The sequence below is a fragment of the Channa argus genome, chromosome 1 (assembly GCF_033026475.1).
Source record: "Channa argus isolate prfri chromosome 1, Channa argus male v1.0, whole genome shotgun sequence".
Taxonomy (NCBI): Eukaryota; Metazoa; Chordata; class Actinopteri; order Anabantiformes; family Channidae; genus Channa; species Channa argus.
Window position 1 is genome coordinate 32,485,561 of NC_090197.1, and position 14,572 is coordinate 32,500,132.

The following is a 14,572-nucleotide window of genomic DNA, read 5'->3' on the forward strand; positions in this document are numbered from 1 at the left end:
CTCCCATACATGCATGTTGAAGAGTCATTCTATGCTCTGATGAATGGGTCCCACTCCTGCGCTTAATCCAACTTTTCAAAGCGGCATTTCTTCATGTTAAGCTTCATGCTATCTCCCCTTTATTTGCCCTATCCCCTTTGTCTCATTTATATGTATATGCATTGAGCGCCTACAGCGATGCTTCACTAGCATGCATTTCTGAATCAAAGCCTTGGCCAAGATGCCAAAAGTCCCCACTATCGTATTCCTCCCTTGGAGGCTTCCTACCCAACAAGACAGCAATCTAACGCAGCAAGCAACACATATACTGCAATACATATTTCTTTCAGATACAGTATTTAAATAACAAAAAGAGAATAATTTACACCAACAAATTATGTTGTTTTGTATTTGTCAGTAAGTGTTATATGTTCTCCAATGCTTCATACCAAAGTAACCAACTAGTGACCTCAGTTGTGAAAGTTTGTAAGGTACTAACAATGTAAAGCTAAGGTATGTCTGTTTTTTGTCTTAACATGGTTGTGTGGAGTTTGCACAACTTTGCAAGACTAAAAGAAAGCAGCATGAAGCAGCAAAGCATGTAAATACACTTCCTTGTACAGAAATGAGTGTATATTTTTGCCAGCCATGTACTTACAGTTAGCTACTACAGGATTATAATACGCCAAGCAAAAACAAAGTTCTACAAATAAGTGTGTGTGTGTGTATGTGTCTGTCTGTCTGTCTGTCTGGATATTCTTAGTGGGATATTACTTTTCCTTTTTCACTGCTGTTCTTCCTTCTTCCCTTCCTGGCCCTGTCGTTTACAGAGATAGTAAACCAGTTGAATGCCCTCAGCTGCTTACATGGGGATGATGATGATGATGATGGTGGTGTCCTTAAGCGAGCACGCAAAGCAACCGCTAAGCCTGCCGCTTCCTCCCAAGGTCTTTTTTCACCTTTCTTTCAACCGCCCCCCGAGTTCATATCTTTTTTCATTATATTATGATCATTGTGCCCCCCCTAAGATTCCCTGCCAGTCTTTCCTGGTGTTTGTGTTTTTCTCTGCATTTTTTCTTTTCCAGCTTTCCCCTTCTTTTGTATTCTCTCTCTCTCTCTCTCTCTCTTTGGCTCAGAACCCCCCATCTTGCCATCCTCCTTGACATTGGTATTGTGATCGTGTTGTGGTCATATTTTCTGTTTATATTGGACAATGTGCTTGCTGTACAAGGTGTTGGCATTCTTCCTTTGAGTTCCTACTCTGTTTTTTGACTGTGACTTGATCTGTTTTTTACTGCAATTGGTAGTGAACCAAACCAGGTACCCACAGAAAATCTTCTCTACAATAAAACTCATCAATTGGAAGTAAGTGTATTTGTTGTTAGTTAAGCGTAAGTTATGGAGTACCTGGAGGAAACCCACACAAGCAAAGGGAGAACATGCCACCTCCATACAGAAAGGTGGCAGACAGCCAGGGCTTTGAAGCAGGGACCTTCTAGCTGTGAGACGGCAGTGCTAACCACTCCACTATGCTGACTGTATTATCCAGGAATACATTTATATATTTATTTTAACACGTGTCATATTTCAACTTAACCTGTGGTAAATTACCAAACAACTTTCTGAGATCTGACTGTTGTTCCCACGGATGATGCCAAACACTGACACATCAGTCCTCGCAGGAACTGGGCTATAGACTGCTGAGATGACTGCCGTTCTCACCTGGAAGAATGGTTCTTTGAATGCTTAAAATGTGCGATTACGTTTGCTAACCAATTTGCCTGAATAGTTTAATAAAAATCCAATTTAATTCAGTAAAACTACAGTCTGTTGTTAATTTGAATAGGTACTTTCTTGTGTGGAAAAATAAAACAGTGGCACAACAGCTGTCCGATTATATATCTGAATGGGTACTTTTTGCATGGAAGAATCATAAAAATAGCACAATAACTGTAGATGGACCAGAATTATTACAACATAGAGCCTGGCTTGAACTTTGTGCCATGACTGCTGGTTGGAATGCAATCCATTCTGCTCCCAAAGCATATTGTTCTTTGCATTAATTAAAACGTCTCATGTTTTTTAACGCATATTTGTCATGGTCTAAAATTTATAATGAATGTTTTTCAGTAAGAGACAAGGAAAAGTGCTGTACCTCTTACAAGCTAATGTCATTTCACTTACCCACACAGCATACAGAAAAACAAACACACATATGCACTTTCTCTTTGCTCAGATTCTCTCTTGCAGCTCAGCAGCATGTCTTGGCACTGACTTCACACACTTACATGCTTTTCAAACTGACCCATTCCCTGGCAGCATGTGATTGAGCTACAGTGAAGATGATGAAGATAAAGTGGACAAGTCTTAGCCTCTTTAGTCAGGATCTCCATAGCAGCCCCAAGCGGCCTTCACGTTCTCCCATGGTAATGCTCTAGCACACAAATGTTGCTAGAATGCCACAGTTGTACATGTACTAAAGTGAACTGAGGTGACAGCGAGGCACAGAGAATTTTAGGCTGCACTCTACAGCAAGACACGTTACTTATTCAAGCTATAATTGTCGATGCTTGTGGTTCACTCCAAAGTGCAGATTTTGGTATATTTGTTTTTGTGAGTGGTTTTTTGGGGGGAAAGTACTGTTTTGTTTTGTTTTTTGTCTCTCTAGTCATCACTTGTCATGATTTTTGTTCACTTATTTGACTTTGTTGTACTGTGGCAACAGAGCTGATCAACAAACTGAACTTTCTGGAAGACGAGGATCAGGAAACCCCTCCTGTCATGAGCGCAAATCCCTTTGATGACCCCGATGGTGATATTCATCCGAACAACATCAACCCATTTGGTGATCCTGATGAAGAAGGTACCCTTGAACTATGTCGGCTTATAATAAATATTCGTTCATCCATTTTATTGGGGTGGATGGATGTTGTCAGCAAGTGAGTTAGGATTTTACCTCATCGTAGCGGAACTTCCGCACGTTGAATTGGCATGAGGTTTTACGCAGCATGCCATTCCTGCCACAACCCTCCTATTTTATCCAGGCTCAGGAGCGGCACCAAGGTGGCACTTGGTGGCTGGGTGGGGCTACACCTGATGGGGTAGCTCTAACAGTGAAGTAATGTTACCAAAATGAAAGTAAGGTTTATTATGGGAGTGTCAGTGGAATCACAAACAATGCAAAGTTTTGGATCAACTCAATGCATAAATATCTGTGATCACTATAATAAATAGGTGGGCTTCAGTATTTCCAGGTATATTATTAAACCAATATTTTTGGCTGACCACCTAAGTATCCAGGTGTATTAGTATGAGTGATATGCTTCCACACATAAAGCTCTGTCAGTACCTATGGATCTCATCATGCAAAAAGCACATTTGAATTTTTAGAGCAAGTTATAGCAAACTTTTACCAATTTTTGCCAGCTTAGCATCTTTTAATAGAATTATAATAACATTACACACATTACAAACACAGGCGATACCACATCAAGTACATACTGAAGTTCCTGAAAATGTAAGTTCCTGAAATATGTAAGGTATTTGTAAGGTATAAGGATGACAAACCAAACTTTTAAGCATGACTGACTTTTAAGTCAGTCATGCTTAGGTGGCTACCAGGAGTAAAGCTGTCCAGGTATTTAACCAGGTGAGATGACAATGCATCAAAGCTCCTGCTTAACGAGAGAAAAGACTCACTGTCACAGTTTGTACAAGTCTAAAATACTATATGTTGTATACTCAGTCATTATTTTTTCTTTTTCATTAAACAGAGCCTACTGCCCAGCCAGAGCTGCTGAGGCAGGGAGATGAGGATTCGTTCTATGTTCACGACTCCTCGAATCCATTTAACGAGCCAGATGCACCAGAAACACAAACTTCTCCTGGGAATCCTTTTGAAGAGCCAGACCACGACATAGAACCCCCGACAGATCAAGACCCTCCCAAGCCGAGGCCGAGAAAAGGTGTACGACCTGTTGACATGAGCAAGTACTTGTACGCCGATACCTCTCATAATGAGGAGGAGGAGCTAGATGAGTAAGACTTCATTTCTTTATTTACAGTGTAGATTTTCAGGTAGCAAATACAGAAAACTGAAAATGTTAAATATTACATGAAAACTGTATAGTTTCGTGTTTATTTAGTTCCTTGATTTTATCAAGTATTAATTTAAATTTAGTAGGTGTGACTCATTGTATGACATCAAGAAATGCTGTGTCCTGTTGCTTTTTTTACACTTCACTACTTTTCATTACTTTAACATACACATGCATTTGTACAATATAAAGATAACCAAAGCCACTTTCTGTATGTACAGTGCATTTAACCTTTTCTGTAGGTCTGAGTCGCCAAGTCCACATTATATTATTTGCTAGAGGGAGTTGGACTGTTGCCTAAATTGTCGAACAAACTAGTTTCTGTTTCTGGGAGCTGCTCATATTAGGAACACTCTGGGAGGATCCAGCCTACCTAGTTTGGTGACTGTTGGCAGGCTGGGTCCTGTATGACCCCCCTCTTTAGGTAGAGAGGGGTAGTTGTAGCCCCCCATCAGGACAGAGTGACGAGGCAGCTCTTTCAACAAGAACAAGGGCCCTGTTGTTTTACTGCATTCTTTGAGCTTGTCCCCCTCCTTTCCCTCCTCCGTCATTCCTCCCCTCCCTCCTATTAGGTTGTTGCCCTCTACTTTCCCTCTTTGACATCCTCCTTGACTTCCTCCTTAGACTATGCAAATTTTTATTTTGGTTCCTCTTTTGCCCTACTTTCCCCATTCTCAGTAACTTAAAGAAAAGAAAGTTTTAGTTATTGAATAATGCTCTCTCAGACGTTATAGTGCACACAGTTTGGGTTTTTCTAACCATCTATGTGAAGTTATTTATTTAAAAAGAGTCAGATATACAAAACTGTCAGTAGCTAATCGGATATGGTAAAAACACATTTGTGCCCCATTACAGTAATTGACGAAAGCTTACGGTTAGAGTTACAGATGACATGCATCAAAATAGAGTTATTTAGTCATTAGTTATTACCTGCGACTAATAGTGTGGAAAGAAATTTCATAATGTGACTATAATTTTAAGTCAATCACAGCAGAATGATTCACTGATTGTGTGTGACCTCTGCAAAAAAAACTGGCTGTGGTCAAATTGCAAATATAACCTTGGAGGTTTTGAATGTTGACTGAAGCTGTCACACACAAAGCCATATGTTTTAGTCCTTTTTGCTTTTTAAAGATGGACAGGTTATTGACTGGCATGTTTCTTTTGTGCTGCCTCTTAAACCAGGAGCCGTTCTTTGCAGAACAGAAAGTTCAAGAGGGCAACACAGTGTTTTGACTGGGCCCTTTCACATGTCTTTTAGCTAGTGCTGGTCTGTTAAAGCTGCTCTATAAGCCTGCCTGCTTGTCTTTTCTTCACTTCCCTTCTTTTTACACTCTATAGCTCTGCAGTAAGATAGACACTGAGTAGCTCTAACCTTTCTCTTTCAGAAAGATACCTACTCAGTCAGTTGTTTCTTTTTCACTCTTGCTCTCACCTCCACCCTTTTCATCCAATTCTTGTCCTTGCTTAGAATTGCTTGTTGCATGTTGAGTGAATGTCTCAAGCCTGTGACCCTGAGTGCTGCAAGCATGCCTCTATATTGATAACATTCTGGTGTGTGTGTGTGTGTGTGTGTGTGTGTGTGTGTGTGTGTTTGTGCTGTTCCTACGTGCTCATGTCTGTCTGTCAGTAGTCCACCTTGGGCAGTGAGGATATGAGGTCACACAGACCTGACCTCAGTGCACCTGCGTCGTCTTTTACCTTGCATTGTGTGTGTGTTGTCCATTGTGTGGCACCAAGGTTTTATTTTCCCATGATTTTCTTATGTTTAAATAAATGAGCAGATTATCTGTTCTGCTAATTGTAATCAGTAATGTCTAGATGTTTTTATATTTGGTACTCGGTAATAGTTAATTGTTTTGTAATCTATCGCAATTTGACAGAATGCAGTTGTCAAAGTGTTAAATGCTATAATTTGACATCCAGTTAAAACATGCTAGTGTGCTTGAACCATAATCTTTTTGCACCTTTTGGAATACAGAAGAAAAGGAGCAATTTTAAAAGTAGCATATTAATACTGCTGTTCAATACACAATAATAACGCTCTCACAATTTGCTATTAAATGTTTTCCTATATTGTGTAGCCCATAGTGCCCTATGTTTCAAGTTCAGTACTGTATTTTCTCCCACTGGATTGTATTGCTATAATAACCATCCACAACCCAAAAGTTTGTATTATTGGACTGTTTTCTAATATTATTTGTCTTAGTGAACATTCTGTTAGCTTTAATCTTAAAATAAATTTACAGACTGCGTAACATTTATGCACTTGACTTTTATCTTGACTTTTTCTCTTGTCGTCTCTCTCTCTTCCTTCTATTTTTAGGTCAAATCCATTCTATGAGCCAAGGACTTCGAGCCCTGTGCGGCCCCCTACTGGAGGCCCCTCCCTGAATGTGGGTACTAGTCAGAAAAAGACGGCTCCCCCACCGCCAAATTCCAGCCCTGGCCCTGTCCCTAGTATGCCAGCTCCCAAACCCAGCTCTGGCTCAGTCATGGAGAGAACCCAGCCAGTCGGCCCCAGCCCAGTGGCAGCAGTGATTGGGAGAGAGCTTGCCTCCTCATCCCCCAAGGTAAACACTTCACTTGAATTTTGAAAACAGTGATTTATCTCCATGACAAGGCACAATGATGCAAATGCAATAAGTGCTTAAATAAATACAATCTAACGGGCTCAGGAGTGTCTTACAGTGTGATCGCCTTTATCTCTACTACAGAAATGCTTTGCACAAATGCTGGTCAGTACCACAAATATATTCAGGCTGCCCTTTTTTGCAGTAATAGTTGAATAATTGTGCCAGTTTAATGAATAAAGTAAAATATATAGAGTGGGAAGAAAAAACGTTTATGTGTCGATTACGTGTCGTGTCTTATCAGTATTTGAATAATGCAGAGAATCAGGAGGTGTCACCTGTGTCAGTTAGTTTGTCAGATACAATAAATGTAAAGTCAGTTTATTTAGAAAATAACACAAACCGTTTTCAGACATTACTGCTTTCACCAGTCTGTTAAAGTAACGGCTTTCTGTCATTCAGACATTTAGCACTTTTATTGTACATTAATGATCCTCACAGCTTCATTTAGCCATACCCACATCTGTGATGGGGTGTGAGTCACAGTTATTTGAGTTTGAGTTTTGGTTTTTTTTTTGCGCTTTTTAAAAAAAAATAAATTTAGTGGAGTAAAAAAACAAGGACTAGTATGTTGAGAAAAATAATATGATCTGCTCACAAGGAGTCAATATTTCAGCGCTAGGATCAGTTGGTTTCAGGCAGGCGAAGCCTCTTATTACATAGACTGTACTAAGTAAGACATTGATTGAATATTATAACCATACACTTCAGGACACTTTATGCACTGGGATCAACAACATGATTAATGTAAAACCTGTTTATTTAAGTATACATGTTTATAACAGATGATCTAAGCTGCATTTGCAGTGCAATAAATTCATATTGTCAGCCTGTTTTAAATGTTACATCAATTGCAACATTAAATTCTTTGGCAGCTTGATTGTAAGTGGGTTGACAGAGTAGTCTAAATGAATAGATTTATGAGTGTGGTTTACAGTGTTCTATTGTTTGGTCGCTGGAGAGAGAGAAACATGCCAGTCATCCACTCTGATCTCTTATTAGCTTATGCAGCTGCAACTGTTCACGTTTCTTTTGCTGCTCTTTCTCCATCTTCATTTATTTCTTACTTTTTCTTTTTTTCTTTATGATTCTGATTTATATGCTATAAATTGCTGGTAACCTGACGTTTTAGGAAATAAACAGATTATGTAGTTCAAACAACATTAGATTTTATACTTTCTTTGAGTACATTATTTTATTTCTGTTCAAAAGTATCCTTTTTGTAATGTTTTTGTGTTTTTGTTTTTGTGTTACGATGATAATTTTGTTTCCTATCTGTTGTGACTGTATGGCATTCACACTTGTGCCTTGTTAAACTGATATGTAGGTTTTACTGGGTTTAACCTATTAAATATTGCAAATTCAAATTTTACAGAAAAAGTGGCAGGGTGGTCATTCAGACATTAAGCCGTCATATTTGGTTGCCATCTGATTAATGGAAAGCAGTGCATGCCTGAAAGGGGCTACAAATCTTTAAACAGCAAATCTTTAACATAAACTAAAATCCAAGAATTATGCTGCTCTAGTCAATAGTCTGCTTACTATTCTCCGTGCTGGCTTATTTTTGTCAGCATGTGTTATTATTAGTGAATGACTTGCAGTGTGTGTGTGTGTGTGTGTGTGTGTGTGTGTGTGTGTGTGTCCACATCCAGTGGTCCTTACATTAGCTTTTTCCGCCTGCACAATCCCATCTTCTGCCCCATTCTTAATGTTCATGAAACTCTTTGGCTCCTCATTTGGATATAGGTATTTGTTTATTGATGTGTTTTCATATGTTTATTTATTTATTTAAATTAGGCAAATCATGGCTGGGTCTAATTAAATGGCTTATGGTCACACACACTCACAGCAGGAGTCAGACCACTGGTGGGGAATGATTGGCTGGGGGTTTGGGAATGGGTGGGGGTTAGGCGCGTGTGTGTGTGTGTGTGTGTGTGTGTGTGTGTTTAGGGGCTCAGTGAGTCTATGTGGGGCTTAAACACAGGGGGCTTAACTGCAGCAGAGCGATCACAAGGGGGTGTTGACCCCCTATGAACACACACTTTGTACAGTTACTTATACACACAGACACACACAGGTCCCTCCTCCCCATGAAGATGGCTTGCTGACTGTTTTAGTGTAGCTGGGCGGTGATGCTGGCTGTCCATGTAATTATGGCACAGTGCCTTTATCACCGAGCTGCAGTTGCCTGTGACCGTGGGTGAGGGGGCCTAAACCACTTTAATTACCCAGAGCCAGTGACCTGTGGTGGGCCATACTTCGCCAAGAGATGCCCCTGCCTCTGGAGCTTGGGATGGGGGGAGGATGGGATGCAGAGAATGCATCATGGGTACAGTGAAGGAGAATAGGTGGAAGATGGTGAAGGGTGAAGGAAAGGAGAATAGTGGGTGAAGAGAATGAAGGCCAGGGACTAGTAGAAAGAGAGATAGGACGTTCACAGTAAACAAGGATAGGGCTACAGGGTATGTTAAAATATACAGCTTGAGTGGATGGGTTTCTCTTTCTTATTCACACGAAGTGCTATGACACACGCACACACACAGTCTGCACCAATGTGTAGGATGTAGGATGACCTTTGAATGTATGAAGTCAGAGAGGATTAAGAGGAGATATCCCCACTATGAGGGACCAAGAAGAAACCAACACATCATCACACTATGAACGTGTACAGGGTGCAGATGTGTGCTTGCATACATGCATGTATCTGTTCTTATAGTTTTTAGTATGCCTAAGGCTCAGTTCACTGCGAATTTACTGGGGAAGTCACAACCTTTTCTCAAAACAGGGCTTACCTCTGTCTCTCATAAGATGTTTATAGCATGTCTTCACCGATTCATATTTATTTCTACTAACTATTCATGTGGGAAATCGTTGTGAATAGCCAAGATAAGCATACACACATCAATTTCTAATCTCTAAGAATGTAAATAGAAATTGATATACTGAAAGCCACCACACACAGTTAGACATTTAGAACCTTCCCCGAGGGGTATGAAATGTCTTGTCAGGTTTTTATTAAATAACATTTTGTCTCTACTAGCTAAGAGATAGTAGCATGTCTTTACATGGTTTTGTCGTGCAAAGGTAACATTACAGTAGGTGCAGCAATCAACAAACAACAAATAATTAAGAGAGTCAGAGACTAAGTGCCCAGATAGGCCTGTAATCATGAACTGACATTTTATGACATTAAGGGATGGAAGATATAACATGGATCATATAGGGAATTGTGATGTGCTCCCATTTTTTTATACGGATAAAGAATCATATTTTTGCTTTGCTAAATTCTCTTGTCCTTACCATGTGTGAATTCACTTTGGCAGATGTAGCATTAAATATTGTCTTAAATGTAGCTTTATCCTCCTTGTCATTGCATTAAAACCACCACTTCAATGCCAGCCTGTAAAAAATCAGGTCTTCTTCATGACATATGGTGTGTGCCCACTTATTCTATACACAGGTATTATAAATATGGATTGGATTTAATTTAAGCGCTAACAAGAGCTCAAAGCACTGGATCTTTGCCAGTGGAGCAAATGTTTATGCACTTATTGAAACGTGTATTATCAGTTGTTCAGCAGGGCATGTTGGCACATTTACTTTATCATTTAAGGTTACTGAATGGTTGTAGGTGTACATCTCGCAGCATCTATGGCGGTTCTAAAAACATTTTAATATCCATAGGCGCTTTCCAACGTAACAGTTCCACGCACTTAGTTCTAGGGACTACCTACTGTAGAGCTTCTCCCAGATTTATTCAATATTAGGGGCTTTTTCTCCGTTTGGATTTGTACCATTAGCAGAAACTCCAAAGTGACGCAGGCTAGCCAACAATTGGCATGCATTTATGTATTTATTATGTCAAATTGTGGTGAGTCTGCTGACTATTATATATCCAATCAATAAATAAATACATATCTATTATCAACTCCCTTCAGCAAAATTGCATTAATAAGTCGTTGTCTAGTCTAACACCAGCTTTTATCGTCCACAATTAATTAACTTTTTCAAAACTCTATAAACACGAGCCAGCGGTTAATTGCTTATATGAGGCTGTTCGACTGTCCAGGAATGAAGGCCGACAACGGTTGCTCATTCTCATGAGCTGGACTTATTGTGAGATCTTTGAAGTTCCTGTGTTCCCGACACATGAAAAAGTAACTATGAAAAAATGCCTCATGATGCCTGACAAAATCCAGCACATAGAGAGAACGTACACTTTATGCTCTTCTTTTTGTAGTTCCTCTACTGTAAGGGTTATTTAGACTCATATGGGTTAAATGGGAAAGTAACACATGACTTAACATGAACTGCAATTTTTATTCCTTTTTTTTGTTTGTTTGTTTGTTTGTTTTACCATTGTTACCATTGGTATTTGTTAGCACCTGAGATTTGCCTCGAGTTGGTAAAAGTGATACTTCAATGTCACATTAGATGCGTCCTGTTCCAGTGTGTCTGTCCATTGTGCTGTCTGAAAAATATAGATCCTTGTAGGCGTCAATTTAGGTTTAGCCTCTGTGAGAGAGCTAGAAGGATGGAAACGTCTATGGGATTAATTTAAATGAACAGAGGAAGTTCCTGTTGGGCGGGTTGTGAGCTCTGTCTGGTCTGATTCAGTCCATCTCTTTTCCATGGGCTGATTTTTACCCCTCCCAGTAATTCAGTGATCCCCTCTCCTCCTTTTGTTTCATCTCCATCTCTATTCCAAAGTCAGAACGCTCTACACTTAGATGCACTGATCTTTGGATTTTCATCAAGTTTCCGCTTCATGAATTATTTGCCTTATTTTCATATAAAGAAAAGTTTGGAGCTGGCATATGCCTTCGGGTAAAAGTTTGAACAAAGAAGTTCTATATTTAATATTTACACAAAGGGTTTCAGAGTAAAGAATCCTCAACTTTAAGTTGCAAGCATTTTCACCGAAGTATTGTTTGCTGGAAGTTGATGGCAACAAAGCACACTATATTTTAGGTTACTCATGGGTTTTTGGAAGCAACTCTGTGACTGTTGTTTCAGTGTAGTCTTTGTTAATATTATCTAACACCACTTGTTTCTTTCTGGAAAAAATGCAGTATTAAAAAGTTAGAAATTACTATCTCAACCATAATCTAACTTGGTGTCTCTCTTTTGTGAACACATATGCTCACATACTTATTCTTTACAGAGGTGAGCAAAGTGAACAAACACCAGAGGTATGTTGTCTTTTTCCCCCCTTCATTTGAAGGGCTTGTGTAGTTACTTATGTTAATCAAAGGGTTCAAATTAAATAGAGTTTGGCAGGTTGTGAGAGCTCCTGTGCCAGGGGGAGGCAGAGGCCAGAGCTCTCCTTCATCTCTCAGACTTGGTTTTCACTGCCCCTCCTTCAGTTCAGACTACCTCCAAATTGAAATTAGAATAAATTAACATTATTTAATTGAGTTCGCAGAAGGCTGTGATATTTCTTAATTAGCTTTCACCATAGTTCGTGGCAGGAGAGGACCACATCCACACTGTAAAGTGTTACTGAGGTTGCTGTGATGACTGAGGGATGTTTTTGGAGGACAGAGCAAGCCCAGGAGACGAGGACAGTCATCTCTTCTTTTATGATTTTGCCCATTCTGAGGTCTCCTGTCTTATCATTATATCCAGTGTGAAGTTATTTCTTCTTTCCTGATAAGTTTTGACATACCTTTAGACAAAGACTCAGATGTAGAACATGAAGAAAGTAAAGCCTGAGTTTTTTTGTTTTGTTCCTTAACCCTTGTTATATACGTCTAATTGGCAATTTTTTAACATAACAATATTTTTCAGTCAGTTATGTTGCAGCAGCTATTCCCATCTAAGTTAGCTGCATCATGGGCTTAAATCACAAATATAAATTCTAGATTAATTAATTCAGTATTTAGATTTATTTCTAAATCATTATGTCGTATGTCAAGAAAAAGACATTTCAGCACTTGGAGTCAGAGATGTGGTTATAGTTGTCCATTTCTGAGATCAACCCATCAAAGTCTCACTGTTTCTCTTGGCCACATTTGCCTTTCCATAAGCTGTGTAATATTAGAAGAATAATCCTTGAGAGGAGGACTAAGTCAGTATGTCTCAATATCTGCCTTTTCCCAATGTGGACCCCTCCCACCACTTATTTGCAGTGTGTTAGTGATCTGTTATTGGATCTTGTGGGAGAAAGGAGACCCAGTGTTCTCTCATGCAGTCTAGGTCCGATCACTAGGCTTCCTGTTGCTGTCTGATCCTGCAGGGCATCACTGTCGTCGGGTTGGGCAGAAAAATATAAGACTTAGTACTTGCTTAGTACTGAACAGCCTCAATTATTTGTGTCTACACTTAAAAGAAATGTTCTGGGTTAGGTTGTATAAAGTTCAGTTTAAGGTTTGCCTGCTTTTCTTTTGATACTTCTACAATTAGTTAAATCATCTAACTTTGTAATTTTGTGAGGGCTGAAGGTAAATCCATTTTATCTCTTAAGAAATTGTCTTCTCAATGGGGAGCTGATCTACTTACTCTATTAATGTAAGAATTCTGACCTAATACACAGTAGTGCTTATGAAATGTCAAAGTGCATCAGACATACTGTGAACGATACTGTGTTTACTGATTTTAAGTAAATGAATACAAATCTTAGTATTAAAATGAATTCATTGACTATTTGAAATGTAATTTTATATATGGTCGCCATAAAAGGACAAGTATGTGTGTCTTGTGAGTTCTTATGTGCAATGTTGTGTATGTTGTGAGGGATAAATTCTGATCCAGTTACTGTAATGCTGCTATCATTTTTCCACCTCTTCCTCTGTTGGGTGCATGTCGAGTTCACAAGTTAAGCACTGCGAAGAGCTCACTCTCCTCAATACCCGTGCCGACTGGTGTAAAAGGGCCTTCCGCAAAGCGCTGCTTGTAATCTGCCTTTGGTAAGACCTCCTTAGTTTTATCTGCCAAGGATTACCTCACAAGCTGCAAGCAGGAGAGAACGAGGGAGATGCAGAGCAAAAGGGAGAGAAATGAAAAGCAAGTCAAACAGAAAAATGATGAAGATGGAGCAAAATGAAAACAAATCGCTGCGTAATCTCTGAAAGAGAGAGACCTGCTTTAGAGTTGAAGGAAGTATCCCTCGCCACTCATTTAGAGAGGGAATTGACTAATCCCTTCATGATTGATGTCTGCTATGAGAGGCTCTATAGCAGACTAATAGGACTTATGAGGATGACCAGAGAGTCCTTTGTGTGTGTGTGTGTGCCTGTGTGTGGGTCTGTTTGTGAATGAACCCAACCTTTTTGTCTCGTGTGTTCTTCTTTCCAGTGGCCGTAGAGGCCAAGGGTTTGAATGACATAGCGGCTGAAGAAGGAGTAACTTTATCTTAATCTGGACTTAATCTGCCCTAGTCCTCCAGGTGTGTGTGGGCTTAAACCCAAAAGCATCCAGAGTTTTTGGGAAAAATTAAGGGCCTTTGGTTGAGGACATAGAAGTCCATGCACTTGAAAACTCCTTGGACCCCCACAAGGTCTAAGACGCCCCGTACATTCTTAAAAAACCCCACTCACTTAGTCATGCCATACCTTTCTCCTGTCATCCTTAAGTGGCCCCTGCTACATTTAATTGAATTAAACCAACCATTCTCCATAATTTAAAAAGGACTTTAGACGAGCCTTATGAGTTAGTCTGAGTGATTTGTCTTTCAAATTGCGTGCCTGTGTTTAAGTGTGTGCGCGGGCACACACTGTTTGAGGAAAGGAGAGTGAGTGTAGAAATGATAAGGCGTTAATTGCCTCTTTATAAAGCTCTCCAGCAACCCCCCTCTTTTGGACTGTTATGGTATGCAGGTGTGTGCTCTTATGTGCTATAGGAAATACTAAGTGGCATTTTTAG

At 39.6% G+C, this 14,572-nt stretch overlaps 1 protein-coding gene across 7 annotated transcripts in view; it reads left to right on the plus strand.

Moving 5' to 3' along the window:
• Positions 1-14,572, plus strand: part of ehbp1 (EH domain binding protein 1) — a 126,015-nt gene that overhangs the window by 36,073 nt on the left and 75,370 nt on the right. For 6 of the 7 annotated variants that reach the window (XR_010915013.1, XM_067513112.1, XM_067513102.1 and 3 more), the window contains exons 8-11: positions 810-926; positions 2,705-2,842; positions 3,753-4,017; positions 6,403-6,649. Coding sequence is in view for 6 of the 7 variants with exons in the window: in XM_067513112.1 (XP_067369213.1) it covers positions 810-926; positions 2,705-2,842; positions 3,753-4,017; positions 6,403-6,649 (767 nt within the window). In the remaining variant the exon portion in view is untranslated. The remainder of the gene's footprint in view (positions 1-809; positions 927-2,704; positions 2,843-3,752; positions 4,018-6,402; positions 6,650-14,572) is intronic. The other variant, XM_067513138.1, reaches the window with a different exon arrangement.